General features: G+C 37.1%; 1 protein-coding gene across 1 annotated transcript in view; it reads left to right on the forward strand.

Moving 5' to 3' along the window:
* LOC127877316 (protein cramped-like) overlaps positions 1–14,827 on the forward strand; it is a 42,890-nt gene that overhangs the window by 22,269 nt on the left and 5,794 nt on the right. Inside the window, exons 16-19 of the mRNA XM_052423036.1 lie at positions 645–754; positions 1,992–2,160; positions 7,123–7,319; positions 14,706–14,819. Coding sequence (XP_052278996.1) covers positions 645–754; positions 1,992–2,160; positions 7,123–7,319; positions 14,706–14,819 — 590 coding nt within the window. The remainder of the gene's footprint in view (positions 1–644; positions 755–1,991; positions 2,161–7,122; positions 7,320–14,705; positions 14,820–14,827) is intronic.

Below are 14,827 nucleotides of genomic sequence, written 5' to 3' on the forward strand. Positions count from 1 at the left end.
TGCCACTACAACTGACAGCCCATATGGGGGGCATGCATGTTTTGCAAACAGCCCTTGTTAAGTTTAAGCTTTTAAGATGCAAATTGAATATTGTCTGGTGTCATATATGCACCAATTATTATTGCAATAAACATTGTGTTTTTTGTTTGTTGTTATTTTAGCAAAGCTCTATTACTGCCTTCATATTCTTGTGGATTTTAGTATTTCAATCATTAAGTATTCATTATAATTATTTTATTGCATAATCTTTTATAATAATATATTATTTGTTAATGACCTTTGGTGTAAGAAAACACAAAATGACTTCACATTTCAATCAATATTGCCTATCTATAGTATATGTTGATTGGGATAGCTTTTTAAGTACTAATTATGGTTTCTGTTGACATTCCAAAATAATATAAACATGGGTCAAGAAAAAAAAGTAATTTTTGTTCAGTAGTCATATCACTAACACAGATTGTATATATTGTTATTTGTGAAAATTCATAAAATAAGTACCAAAAATATGACATACCAGCAGTGAGCACTTATTTTTTGCATGTGTTCCAAAAAATTTACACTACCAGTTATTTATGTAAAGCTGTGAAAAAGCTGTTCAGACAAATGCATTCCGAACACTGTTATTCTCTTATAAATTTCAGCATCTACAGATATTGGCAGCTGTCACACACCCCAGTCCACGTCAGAATATGGAAGCATGAACCTATCTCCTAATGGAGATGAAACACTTCTGCATATCCCAGAATCTCATGTAAGTTTCAGAAAACGAAAGATTCTCTGCAGTGTTTACATGACAAGTTTCACACAGAATCTGAATGTGTTCAATTGAAAAGTTTTGACACTTAAAAAGCAACTATAGCGCAATATGTTTGTTTGCAATGTCCCATATTTCATACATAAGCTGTGGATCACATTTTTTCACCAACTTTAGTTTTTACCCTAGCACGAGACTTACATTACTAAGTTTAGTGTGGTCCAGATTTTCGTAACCTCATTCATGTAGTAGGTAAAATTCATGCTTGTGGAGTGCAACAAACAATAACCTGACATGCCCAACATAAAAGCTTACCAGGCTTATGTGATTGCGCAAATACTATGCCTTCTTTTGAATATCTTGTCCCCATTATCATATAAGGAAATAATTTCTCAGGCAGCTGAATGCATGCTATGCATGTGGAGGTGTATACAATAAGTGTATACATCTGTGTATACATAACACAGATAAATATTGAACTATTCCAATGACCTCAGCGCTGTTGCATATGTTCATCTTTAATTTTGAAGAAATGTTTGCCATATTTTGTAAAAATGCACCATTTATATTGAACCAAAATAAAGATCCTGGCATTTTATTTGCTATAATGTAGATGCAATGATGATGCAAATTGTGCACACTTTTTTTTTGCACCCTTTTAATTAGGACAAAGAATTAACATGAAATACATGAACACTATTTTTTGTAGCTACATTTTTAAAATGAATTTATTTATTTAGATCAATAATAATATCATTATGGCAATTCGTCTTCAAATGTATTATATGCAATGAAAACTCTTTGAATAACATGAAATACTCAGTACTGTACTTTCTTTTGGATAAACTCAATCTTAACATATGCATACAACACTTGATTCATCAACAAAAAGGTAGGTAGATATGCTGTTTTTAAATCACCAAACTATTGTTATGATAATAATGCATACATATTCATGAATGACATGACCAGTTATATTGCAATATGGATGTATCATGATCGTGATCCATGGATCCCGCACATTGGATATAATCGACCTTACCTGTATCCTTCTATTTAAAAGAATGATTATTAAAGTGCTATACATGGCAAATCAAAACTTTTGATAAATTCTGCAATGTTACTTCTCGATTATTCCTTAAATATATTTGTGTGCACATTTTCTACACTTGATGACAGTTCGTTGCATGCACTCTGACACTTTAAGTGATGTTAGCTTTTGTTGTGTTTTCAGCTGGGTTCGATGTCTCCCCAGTCCCTAAAGGCAGCAGGCATGTCAGCAGTGCGGGACACAGGTCATATGGCCACTCACTCCAGCAGCTACCACGCCACCACAACCAGCTACTGTGGGCCAGTCTCTCCACCCAATCTCTCAGCACTACTGGACATATCACTGTCTACAGGTAGCCTTGTTGATTAAAGATACATAGTGTATAGCTGATATTTTTATGCCCCAAGTAGTGTGGCATATAGCAGTTGAACTGTCCGTCAGTCCGAAAACTTTAACATTGGCCATAACTTTTTCAATATTGAAGATAGCACATGATATTTGGCATGCATGTGTATCTCATGGAGCTGCACATTTTCAGTGGTGAAAGGTCAAGGTCATCCTTTAAGGTCAAATATATGGCTTCAAAGCGGCTCTGTAGAGGGCATTTTGTTTCTGACAAACACATCTCTTGTTTTATTATTAGCTCACCTGTCACGGAGCGACATGGTGAGCTTATGTTACCATGTGATGTCCGGCGTCCATATGTGTGTGCGTGTGTGTGTGCGTCCGTCAACCATTTGTGTAGACAGTAGAGGTCACAGTTTTCATCCAATCTTTATGAAATTTGGTCAGAATGTTTATCTTGATGAAATCTGGGTTGAGATTGTATTTGGGTCATCTGGGGTCAAAAACTAGGTCACAAACTAGGTCAAATAACTAAAAAACCTTGTGTAGACTATAGAGGTCACAGTTTTCATCCAATCTTTATCAAATTTGGGTCAGAATGTTTATCTTGATGAAATCTGGGTTTGGATTGTATTTGGGTCATCTGAGGTCAAAAACTAGGTCACTAGGTCAAATAATAGAAAAACTTTGTGTAGACAATAGAGGGTCGCAGTTTTCATCCAATCTTTATGAAATTTGGTCAGAATGTTTATCTTGATGGAATCTGGATTGGGATGGTATTTGGGTCATCTGGGGTCAAAAACTAGGTCACTAGGTCAAAAACTAGGTCAAATAATAGAAAAACCTTGTATAGACAATAGATGTCGCAGTTTTCATCCAATCTTTATGAAATGTGGTCAGATTGTTTATCTTGATGAAATCTGGGTTGGGATTGTATTTGGGTCATCTGAGGTCAAAAACTAGGTCACTAGGTCAAATAATAGAAAAACTGTCAACAATTTCTTTGTGTAGACAGTAGAGGTCACAGTTTTCATCCAATCTTAATGAAATTTAGTCAGAATGTTGATCTTGATAAAAACTGGGTTGGGAATGTATTTGGGTCATCTGGGGTCAAAAACTAGGTTGCTAGGTCCAAAACTTGGTCACTAGGTCAAATATTAGAGTAACCTTGTATAGACAATAGAGGTCGCAGTTTTCATCCAATCTTTATGAAATTTGGTCAGAATGTTTATCTTGATGAAATCTGGGTTGGGATTGTATTTGGGTCATCTTTGGTCAAAAACTAGGTCAATAGGTCAAATAATAGAAAAACCTTATGAAGGCAATAGAGGTCACAGTTTTCATCCAATCTTTATAAAATTTGATCAGAATGTTTATCTTGGTGAAATCTGGGTTGGGATTGTATTTGGGTCACCTGGGGTCAAAACTAGGTCAATAGGTCAAATATTAGAAAAACCTTGTGTAGACAATAGAGGTCACAGTTTTCATCCAATCTTTATGAAATTTGGTCAGAATGTTTATCTTGATGAAATCTGGGTTGGGATTGTATTTGGTTAGTCAGATGAGCGATTCAGGGCCATCATGGCCCTCTTGTTATTTATTCACAGCTTAATATCTTTAATATCTATATCAGGTTTGTTTATTTTCATAGCATCTAGTTGCTGAAAACATAGTTATGAATGTTTATGTTGAACTTGCACCACTTTAGGATATTGTTAATAATCAAGTATACTTAATATGAAATAGTGGGGTGGGGGGGGGGTTGTAAGTTTAATTTGACTGTTGCTCAATCATGAAAGTAATCAATTACACAAACCTCTTTAATCACCTTCAATAAACTTTGTCTCCTTATAAATCTAAATTCTTCAGGTCATAAAGAACAATCCAGATAAATAAAATGACTAACAATCCAAAGCATTTTGATTTTTAACATTTAACAAAAATGTCTCATTTGTGAAGACATAGGGTACCATGAAAAATTTGTTTGCCTTTTTAGCTCACCTGAACACAATTTGCTCAAGGTGTGAGCTTTTGTGATTGCCTTTTGTTTATTGTGAGTTGTGCTGCTTCAAGATTTGCTTAGTTAACACTCTAGAGGCCACATTTATTGTCCGATTTTCATGAAATTTGCTTAGAAGATTTTTCCCAATATTATCTTGGCAAGTTTAAAAATGGTTCCAACTGAAAACCATGGCTGCCAGGGGGGCATTTTTTTTAACCTTTTATGGCTATAGTTAAAGCTTGTTAACAATCTAAATGTCACATTTATTGTCCAATCTTCATAAAACTTTGGCAGAATATTTGTTTTAATGATATCTTGGACGAATTCGAAAATTGTTCCAGCCTGTTGAAAAGGTACTAGGGTGCTGGGAATCTATCCTTATATGGCTCTAGTAAAACCTTGTTAGCACTCTAAAAGTTACATTTATAGTTCACTTTTCATGAAACTTGGTCTGAACGTTTGTTCTAATGATATCTTGGGCAGCACAGAACGGGTAAGTTCCTTTTTATGCTCCCCCTAAAAAATGTGGGGGGGGGAGCATATAGTCGCCGCTTCGTCTGTCCGTGTTTCCGTGTGTTTATCCGTCCGTGCACTATTTTGTCCGGGCTATTTCTCAGCAACTAATGACCGTAATTCAATGAAACTTTATGAGAAGCTTCACTACCAAGAGGAGATGTGCATATTATCAGCGGGTTCTGGTCGAATGATTTTTCACAGAGTTATGGCCCTTTGAAATTTTCCATTAACTGTACATATAATGCAATTCTTGTCCGAGCTATTTCTCAGCAATTAATGACCGGAATTCAATGAAACTTTATGGGAAGCTTCACTACCAAGAGGAGATGTGCATATTATCAGCCGGTTCTCGTCGGATGATTTTTCACAGAGTTATTGCCCTTTGAAATTTTCCATTGTACATACAGTGCAATTCTTGTCCGAGCTATTTCTCAGCAACTTATTACGGGAATTCAATGAAACTTTATGGAAAGCTTCACTACCAACAGGAGATGTGCATATTATCAGCCGGTTATGGTCGGATGAATTTTCACAGAGTTATAGCCCTTTGAAATTTTCTATTAACTGTACATATAGTGCAATTCTTGTCCGGGCTATTTCTCCCCAACTACTGACTGGAATTCAATGAAGCTTTATGGGAAGCTTTACTACCTTGAGGAGATGTGCATGTTATTTGTGGGTTCTGGTAAGATGATTTATTAAGAGAGTTATGGCCCTTTAAAATTTTTAAGTTGCTAAACCATCCATCGTATTATTTTGTCCAAAGTTATGCCCCTCAAGACGTTTCCTTTTATCTGAATATATAGTGCAAAATTGTGACAAAAAAAACTTTGGGGAGCATTACCCGTCTCCGACGGTTTCTTGTTATCTCAGGTGAGCGACCCTCTTGTTTCATGTTTTACATGCTACACAAGAATCCTGAAGTGTACTTTAAACATTTGGTGTAGGTAGAGGTGGCAATAAATTCAGTCATGTTTGATACTGTAAAACCATTAAATTTTGTGTGGTACAAATTTTTGTGGATTTCGTTGGTTCGCTGAACAACGAATTCAAGTACCAACGATTATTTACATTCCTAATGCCATTTCTGACATTTTCTTTTGTTGTCGGTTATCGGAGATATTTGTTTTTGTAATATTTTCTTCACTTCAGTAGGTCACATTACACTATATCTATGAGTTTATCTTTTTTATTCATCATCGTTAACAGTTTGCAGATTTCTCACATATATGTCAATTAGTGCCGATTTAAGTTAAAAGAGGCATAACGGTTTTCACACGCGTATTTTGGGGACCTTATTACTCAATTGTTACTACTTGGGGACCGATTGAGCAGAGAATTGCAAATATTGTCAAAACAACATTGATAGGCAATTAGCGAGCAGGGCCCCTCAAGATCGCCGCTTATTCGCTCTTATCGACAATTATCAGCAACACTTTAATGCTTCAGTGCACATTAACCTCAAGTCTTGCTGACAACACAGATTAGCAGATTATGCCTCGTTATAACTCTGGTTGTTTTAATAACAGATTAATTATTATGACGATAAGTCTTCCCCGAAAATTTGAAATCCACGAAATTACGTTTCAACGATAAGTTTATTTTTATGCCCCCTTCGAAGAAGAGGGGGTATATTGCTTTGCTCATGTCGGTCTGTCTGTCGGTCGGTCTGTCGGTCCGTCCACCAGGTGGTTGTCAGACGATAACTCAAAAACGCTTGGGCCTAGGATCATGAAACTTCATAGGTACATTGATCATGACTCCCAGATGACCCCTATTGATTTTGAGGTCACTAGATCAAAGGTCAAGGTCACGGTGACCCGAAATAGTAAAATGGTTTTTGAATGATAACTCAAGAACGCATAAGCCTAGGATCATGAAACTTCATGGGTAGATTGATCATGACTTGCAGATGACCCCTATTGATTTTGAGGTCACTAGGTCAAAGGTCAAGGTCACGGTGACCCAAAATAGTAAAATGGTTTTCGGATGATTACTCGAGAACGCGTACGCCTAGGATCATAAAACTTGATAGGTAGATTGATCATGACTTGCAGATGACCCCTATTGATTTTGAGGTCACAATGTCAAAGGTCACGGTGACCCGAAATAGTAAAATGATTTTCGGATGATAACTCAAGAATGCTTTTGCCTAGGATCATGACACTTCATAGGTACATTGATCATGACTCGCAGATGACCCCTATTGATTTTCAGGTCACTAGGTCAAAGGTCAAGGTCACAGTGACAAAAATCGTATTCACACAATGGCTGCCACTACAACGGACAGCCCGTATGGGGGGCATGCATGTTTTACAAACAGCCCTTGTTTTAATTTGCAATCCACGAAATTACGTGTCAATGAATTAGTTGTTTTTTATTAAACCACCAAATTTCAACAGACGAATTTCTATACGTTTACAGTATTTGTTAATGTTTTTTGATCCTCAGGTGACCTTGAAGCAGACACCACATTCTCCAGCTTGCTTGACGACAACAGCAAGTCCTTGACCCTGGACCGAGGACTGGTCACCCCGCCCATCCGGTCTGAGCCAGACCAGAGGTCAGGCCGACCCAGTCACAGTCCTCCTGTGAGGTCATTATTTAGGGCATCCACCCCAGAGCACTCCTGGAGCCTCAATGGAGACGTAAGTTATAACCGTTTGGATATATTAACATAAAAATAATAATATTCTAAATCTTGTGGCATTCTCTGTGCCATTTTAGATTACAATTTTATTATGTGGTATGTTTCATATAATGTCATATTTATCCTCTTTCTTATGTTGAATTTAGTACTTGCATGCATGAAAATTTGAAATGAGCAATATTTAAATGGATTAAAACATAATTTTCTGTTTGTTTTGCATTTTGAGTAATACATTATTGTTAAATAAAGTATTTTTATGCCAACAGTTTCATTTTTGGCTCGACTATTATATATAAAATATATATAGTGGAGCTATCCTACTCACCCCGGCGTCGGCGTTAGCGTCTGCGTTAGCGTGCAAATGTTAAAGTTTTCATACTACCCCAAATATTTTCTTTGTCCCTTGACATATTGCTTTCATATTTTGCATACTTGTTTACCAACATGACCCCAACCTATAAACAAGAGCAGACAACTCTATCAAGCATTTTGTCATAATTATGGCCCCTTTTCCACTTACAATATGCAGCAAATGTTAAAGTTTGCGTACTACCCCAACTATTTTTGTCCCTTTACATATTTTTTTCATATTTTGCATACTTGTTAACCATCATGACCCCAACCTATAAACAAGAGCAGACAACTGTATCAGGCATTTTGACAGAATTATTGCCCCTTTCCACACCCCACATTATACCCCCCCTCTCACCCCCCCCCTACCCCCCCCCCCCAATTTTTTTTTTTTTAAACATCATCTAATAAATTACCACACCCCACATTATTATACCCCCCTCTCACCCCCCCCCCCCCCCCCTCCCCAATTTTTGTTTTCCTTGCGTTATACTGTCAAGCACTGGAATAGTCGAGCGCGCTGTCCTCTGACAGCTCTTGTTAGCTCACCTGAGCACAACGTGCTCATGGTGAGCTTTTGTGATTGCCTTTTGACCGTCGTGCGTCGTTCATTGTGCGTTGTGCGGCGTCAACATTTGCCTTGTTAACTCTCTAGAGGCCACATTTATTGTCCAATCTTCATAAAATTAGGTCAGAAGATTGGTCTCAATGATATCTTGGATGAGTTTGAAAATGGTAACGTTTGCTTAAAAAACATTGCTGCCAAGGGACTGGGTATTTTTCCATATATGGCTATATATGGCTATTGTAAAATCTTGTTAACACTCTAGAGACCACATTTATTGTCTGATCTTCATGAAACTTGGTCAGAAGATTCATCCCAATAATATCTTAGACGAGTTCGAAAATGATTCCCGTGGGTTAAAAAACATGGCCGCCAGGGGGCGGGGCATTTTTCTTTATATGGCTATAGTAAAACCTTGTTAACACTCTAGAGGCCACATTTATTTTCAGATCTTCATGAAACTTGCTCAGAAGATTTGTCCCAATGATATCTTGGATGAGTTCTAAAATGGTAACCTTTGCTTGAAAAACATGGCTGCCAAGGGGCGGGGCATTTTTCCTTATATGGCTATAGTAAAATCTTGTTAACACTCTAGAGGCCACATTTATTGTCCTATCTTCATGAAACTTGGTCAGAAGATTCATCCCAATAATATCTTGGACAAGTTCGAAAATGATGCCGGTTTGTTGAAAAAACATGGCCGCCAAAGGGCGGGGCATTTTTCCTTTTTTGGCTATAGTAAAACCTTGTTAACACTCTAGAGGCCACATTTATTTTCAAATCTTCATGAAACTTGGTCAGAAGATTTGTCCCAATGATATCTTGGATGAAATAGAAAATGGCAGCGTTTGCTTGAAAAACATGGCTGCCAGAGGGCGGGGCATTTTTTATTATATGGCTATATATGTCTATAGTAAAATCTTGTTAAAACTCTAGAAGCCACATTTATAGTCCGATCTTCATGAAACTCGGTCAGAAAATTCATCCCAATAATATCTTGGAAGAGTTCAAAAATGATGCCAGTTGGTTGAAAAACATGGCCATTACAGGGGCGGGGCATTTTTCCTTATATGGCTGTAGTAAAACCTTGTTAACACTCTAGAGGTCACATTTATTTTCCGATCCTCATGAAACTTGGTCAGAAGATTTGTTCCAATGATATCTTGGATGAGTTTGAAAATGGTTTTGGTTGCTTTAAAAACATGGCCACCAGGGGCAGGTCATTTTTCTTTATAGGGCTATATATAGCTATAGTAAAACCTTGTTAACACTCTAGAGGCCACATTTATTGTCCAATCTTCATGAAATTTTGTCAGAAGATTGGTCTTAATGATATCTTGGATGAATTTAAAAATAATTATGTTTGCTTGAAAAACATGGCTTCCAAGGGGTGAGGCATTTTTTCTTATATGGCTATAGTAAAATCGTGTTAACACTCTAGAGGCCACATTTACTGTCCTATCTTCATGAAACTTTGTCAGAAGATTCATCCTGATAATATCTTGGACGAGTTCAAAAATGATGCAGGGTTCGACATTAACTTTTTTTACAACCAGACCATCGGACCAGCTTCTCTTAAAATGTACTAGCTCGAATCTGATGTCTACTACCATAAATGACATAGCAAATAAACACAATTGTGTCGTGTTACTGTTTAATCAGGTTTTATCAGTAAATAATTTGTGAACACAAGAAAGTTAATTTGATGCACAGAGTAAAAAATAAAATAAAACTATTTAACAACATAAATTGTTTGTTATAGTTTCACTGTTTATCACCATTTAAACAAATGATGTCTGTACAGCAGGTGGCATTTATTCAACGTCATCAAATTCTGGCCTCCTTGACCGCTGTGCTCCATGCAACCACAGCTCCAAGGCCATTTTTCCATCATAATCTGTGTCAGTTTTACCGTCGGATTCTTCTTTATTAACTTATTATGCCCCCCTTCGAAGAAGAGGGGGTATATTGCTTTGCTCATGTCGGTCGGTCTGTCGGTCGGTCTGTCCGTCCACCAGGTGGTTGTCAGACGATAACTCAAGAACGCTTAGGCCTAGGATCATGAAACTTCATAGGTACATTGATCATGACTCACAGATGACCCCTATTGATTTTGAGGTCACTAGGTTAAAGGTCAAGGTCACTGTGACCCGAAATAGTAAAATGGTTTCCGGATGATAATTCAAGAACGCTTATGCCTAGGATCATGAAACTTCATAGGTAGATTGATCATGACTAGCAGATGACCCCTATTGATTTTCAGGTCACTAGGTCAAAGGTCAAGGTCACGGTGACCCGAAATATTAAAATGGTTTCCGAATGATAATTCAAGAACCCTTATGCCTAGGATCATGAAACTTGATAGGTAGATTGATCATGACTAGCAGATGACCCCTATTGATTTTCAGGTCACTAGGTCAAAGGTCAAGGTCACGGTGACCCGAAATAGTAAAATGGTTTCCGGATGATAACTCAAGAACGCTTATGCCTAGGATCATGAAACTTGATAGGTACATTGATCATGACTGGCAGATGACCCCTATTGATTTTCAGGTCTCTAGGTCAAAGGTCAAGGTCACAGTGACCCGAAATAGTAAAATGGTTTCCTGATGATAACTCAGGAAAGCTTATGGCTAGGATCATGAAACTTCATAGGTACATTGATCATGACTCGCAGATGACCCCTATTGATTTTCAGGTCACTAGGTCAAAGGTCAAGGTCACAGTGACAAAAAACATATTTACAAAATGGCTGTCACTACAACTTAGAGCCCATATGGGGGGCATGCATGTTTTACAAACAGCCCTTGTTTAAATCGAATCTTGAACAAAGCCATTCTTTAAATTACATTCTCTCGTCTGCTACGCCAAAATGTTTACATTGATGATACCAATTTTCGATAGAAGTCGTTAAAACATGATGTAAAGTTCTAAGACACTGCAGAAAATCATTAATATTCATGACAACTTGACCAATGGAAACAAGCAATTTCTGCGGGAAGCTCTCCTCCACGTCTAAAAATAGCGATGAATCATGCGCATGCTCCTCGTTTATTTATATTTGCTAGTTTTGTTCTGACGTAAATAACGGATACGAGAGTTATTTTACACATTAAGAGAAAAAGATTTTCGGTTAGTTATAGTTATATGAATCAGTATAGATTTTTTATGTTCGACCAGTCGGACAAGCTAGCCCACAGTTTTACTAACCCGACCACCAATCTTACTAGCCAATGTCTGTCGGACGTGCCTTAGTGTCGAACCCTGTGATGCCAGTTGGTTGAAAAACATGGCTGCCAGGGGGCAGGGCATTTTTCCTTATATGGCTATAGTAAAACCTTGTTAACACTCTAGAGGCCACATTTATTTTCCGATCTTCATGAAACTTGGTCAGAAGATTTGTCCCAATAATATCTTGTTATCTCAGGTGAGCAACTTTGGGCCTTTCAGGCCCTCTTGTTTGTTTGGCCATCCGTCTATCAATCCATCAAACGTAAATGGAACTTGATCAGTTTTGCGCAATTTTCATAGAATGATAAAATGTTGTGTGCATTATATTCAAACAAGAAAATAACACTCCTGACTAAGTAAAATGTGTTTGAAATATATGCTAGTTTATTTATAATCATTAATCAAAATTGTTAAAACAATCATGGATGCCCCTGGTTAAAACCCTAGGACAGTTACAATTTTAAATATTGTTCCTTCTTATTATCATCATTTTAAACTATTTTGAATATTACATTTCTGAAAGCAAATTCATTTTTCAAAAATATAAAAATGGGCCCATAAATATATTCTTAAAAAACTTTTTGGGGGCATAAGTGTTTATTGAATGCAGCATCCTCTTTCTACATACCTTGTTATAGTCCTCTGTCTTCCACTTTGCCTTTTGTTATATATATGTGTTGCCTATGTTTGCAGATCTACTTAGCCTTGTGTTATACATAATTGGTGCCTATGTTTGCAGATCGAATTAGCCTTGTGTTATACATATGTGAGCCTATGTTTGCAGATCCACTTTGCCTTGTGTTATACATATGTGCCACCTTTGTTTACAGATCCACTTTGCCTTGTGTAATACATGTGTGTTGCCTATATTTTCAAATTTACTTTGCCTTGTGTTATACATATATGCCACCTTTGTTTACAGATCCATTTTGCCTTGTGTTATACATATGTGTTGCCTATGTTTGCAGATCCAATTAGCCTTGTGTTATACATATGTGAGCCTATGTTTGCAGATCCACTTTTCCTTGTGTTATACATATGTGCCGCCTTTGTTTACAGATCCACTTAGCCTTGTGTTATGCATATGTGCCGCCTTTGTTTACAGATCCACTTTTCGTTGTGTTTTACATATATGCCGCCTTTGTTTACAGATCCACTTTGCCTTGTGTTATACATATGTGTTGCCTATATTTGCAAATCCACTTTGCTTTGTGTTATACATATGTGATGCCTTTGCTTGCAGATCCACTTTGCCTTGTGTTATACATATGTGACACCTTTGTTTGAAGATCCACTTTGCCTTGTGTTATACATATGTGCCACCTTTGTTTGCAGATCCACTTTGCCTTATGTTATACATATGTGCCACCTATTTTTACAGATCCCCTTTGCCTTTTGTTATATATATGTGCCGCCTTTGTTTACAGATCCACGTTTCCTTGTTTTATAAATTATGTGGTGCCTATATTTACAGATCCACTTTGTCTTGTGTTATACATATGTGTTGCCTATGTTTACAAATCCACTTTGTCTTGTGTTATACATATGTGTTGTCTTTGTTTACAGATCCACTTTGCCTTGTGTTATACATATGAGATGCCTATGTTTACAGATCTTCTTTGCCTTGTGTTATACATATGTTTTGCCTTTGTTTGCAGATCCACTTTGCCTTGTGTTATACATATGTGTTGCCTATGTTTACAAATCCACTTTGTCTTGTTTTTTACATATGTGTTTCCTTTGTTTACAAATCTACTTTTCCTTGTGTTATACATATGTGGTGCCTATATTTGCAGATCCACTTTGTCTTGTGTTATACATATATGTTGCCTTTGTTTACAGATCCACTTTGCCTTGTGTTATACATATGTGTTGCCTTTGTTTACAGATCCTGTTTGCCTTTTGTTATACATATGTGCCGCCTTTGTTTACAGATCCACTTTTCCTTGTTTTATAAATTATGTGTTGCCTTTGTTTACAGATCCACTTTGTCTTGTGTTATACATATGTGTTGCCTTTGTTTACAGATCCACTTTGCCTTGTGTTATACATATGTGTTGCCTTTGTTTACAGATCCACTTTGCCTTGTGTTATACATATGAGATGCCTATGTTTACAGATCCACTTTGTCTTGTGTTATACATATGTATTGCCTTTGTTTGCAGATCCACGTTACCTTGTGTTATACATATGTGTTGCCTATGTTTACAGATCCACTTTGCCTTGTGTTATACATGTGTGTTGCCTATGTTTGCAGATCCAATTGGTCTTGTGTTATACATATGTGCCGCCTTTGTTTACAGATCCACTTTGCCTTGTGTTATTCATATGTGCTGCCTATGTTTACAGATCCACTTAGCCTTGTGTTATACATATGTGTTGCCTATGTTTGCAGATCCACTTTGTCTTGTGTTATACATTTGTGTTTCCTATGTTTACAGATCCACTTTGCATTATGTTATACATATGTGTTACTTTGCCTTTTGTTATACATATGTGTTGCTTTGCCTTGTGTTATACATATGTCCTGCCTGTGTTTACAGATCCACTTAGCCTTGCGTTATACATATGTGTTGCCTTTGTTTGCAAATCCAATTTGTCTTGTGTTATACATGTGTGCCGCCTTTGTTTACAAATCTATTTAGCCTTTTGTTATATATATGTGTTGCCTATGTTTACAGATCTACTTAGCCTTGTGTTATACATAATTGGTGCCTATGTTTACAGATCCACTTAGCCTTGTGTTATACATATGTTGTGCCTATGTTTACAGATCCAATTAGCCTTGTGTTATACATATGTGTTACCTATGTTTGCAGATCCACTTAGCCTTGTGTTATACATTTGTGCTGCCTATGTTCACAGATCCACTTAGCCTTGTGTTATATATATGTGTTGCCTATGTTTACAGATCTACTTAGCCTTGTGTTATACATAATTGGTGCCTATGTTTACAGATCCACTTAGCCTTGTGTTATACATATGTGTTGCCTATGTTTGCAGATCCACTTTGCCTTGTGTTATACATATCTGTTACCTATGTTTGCAGATCCACTTAGCCTTGTGTTATACATATGTGCCGCCTATGTTCACAGATCCACTTAGCCTTGTGTTATACATATGTGGTGCCTATGTTTACAGATCCAAATAGCCTTGTGTCATACATATGTGCTGTCTATGTTCACAGATCCACTTTGCCTTGTGTTATACATAATTATGTGCCGTATTTGTTCACAGATTCAGGACCTGTCCCTATCAAGTCTGCTCGAGTCCCCCTGCAAGCCAGCCAACAGCACACCTCTTGCTCTGTTCAATGAGAACTCACGGGACTTCCATGCTCACAGGCACGAGGTCAGTCA

Source organism: Dreissena polymorpha, chromosome 4 (assembly GCF_020536995.1).
Source record: "Dreissena polymorpha isolate Duluth1 chromosome 4, UMN_Dpol_1.0, whole genome shotgun sequence".
Classification (NCBI taxonomy): domain Eukaryota; kingdom Metazoa; phylum Mollusca; class Bivalvia; order Myida; family Dreissenidae; genus Dreissena; species Dreissena polymorpha.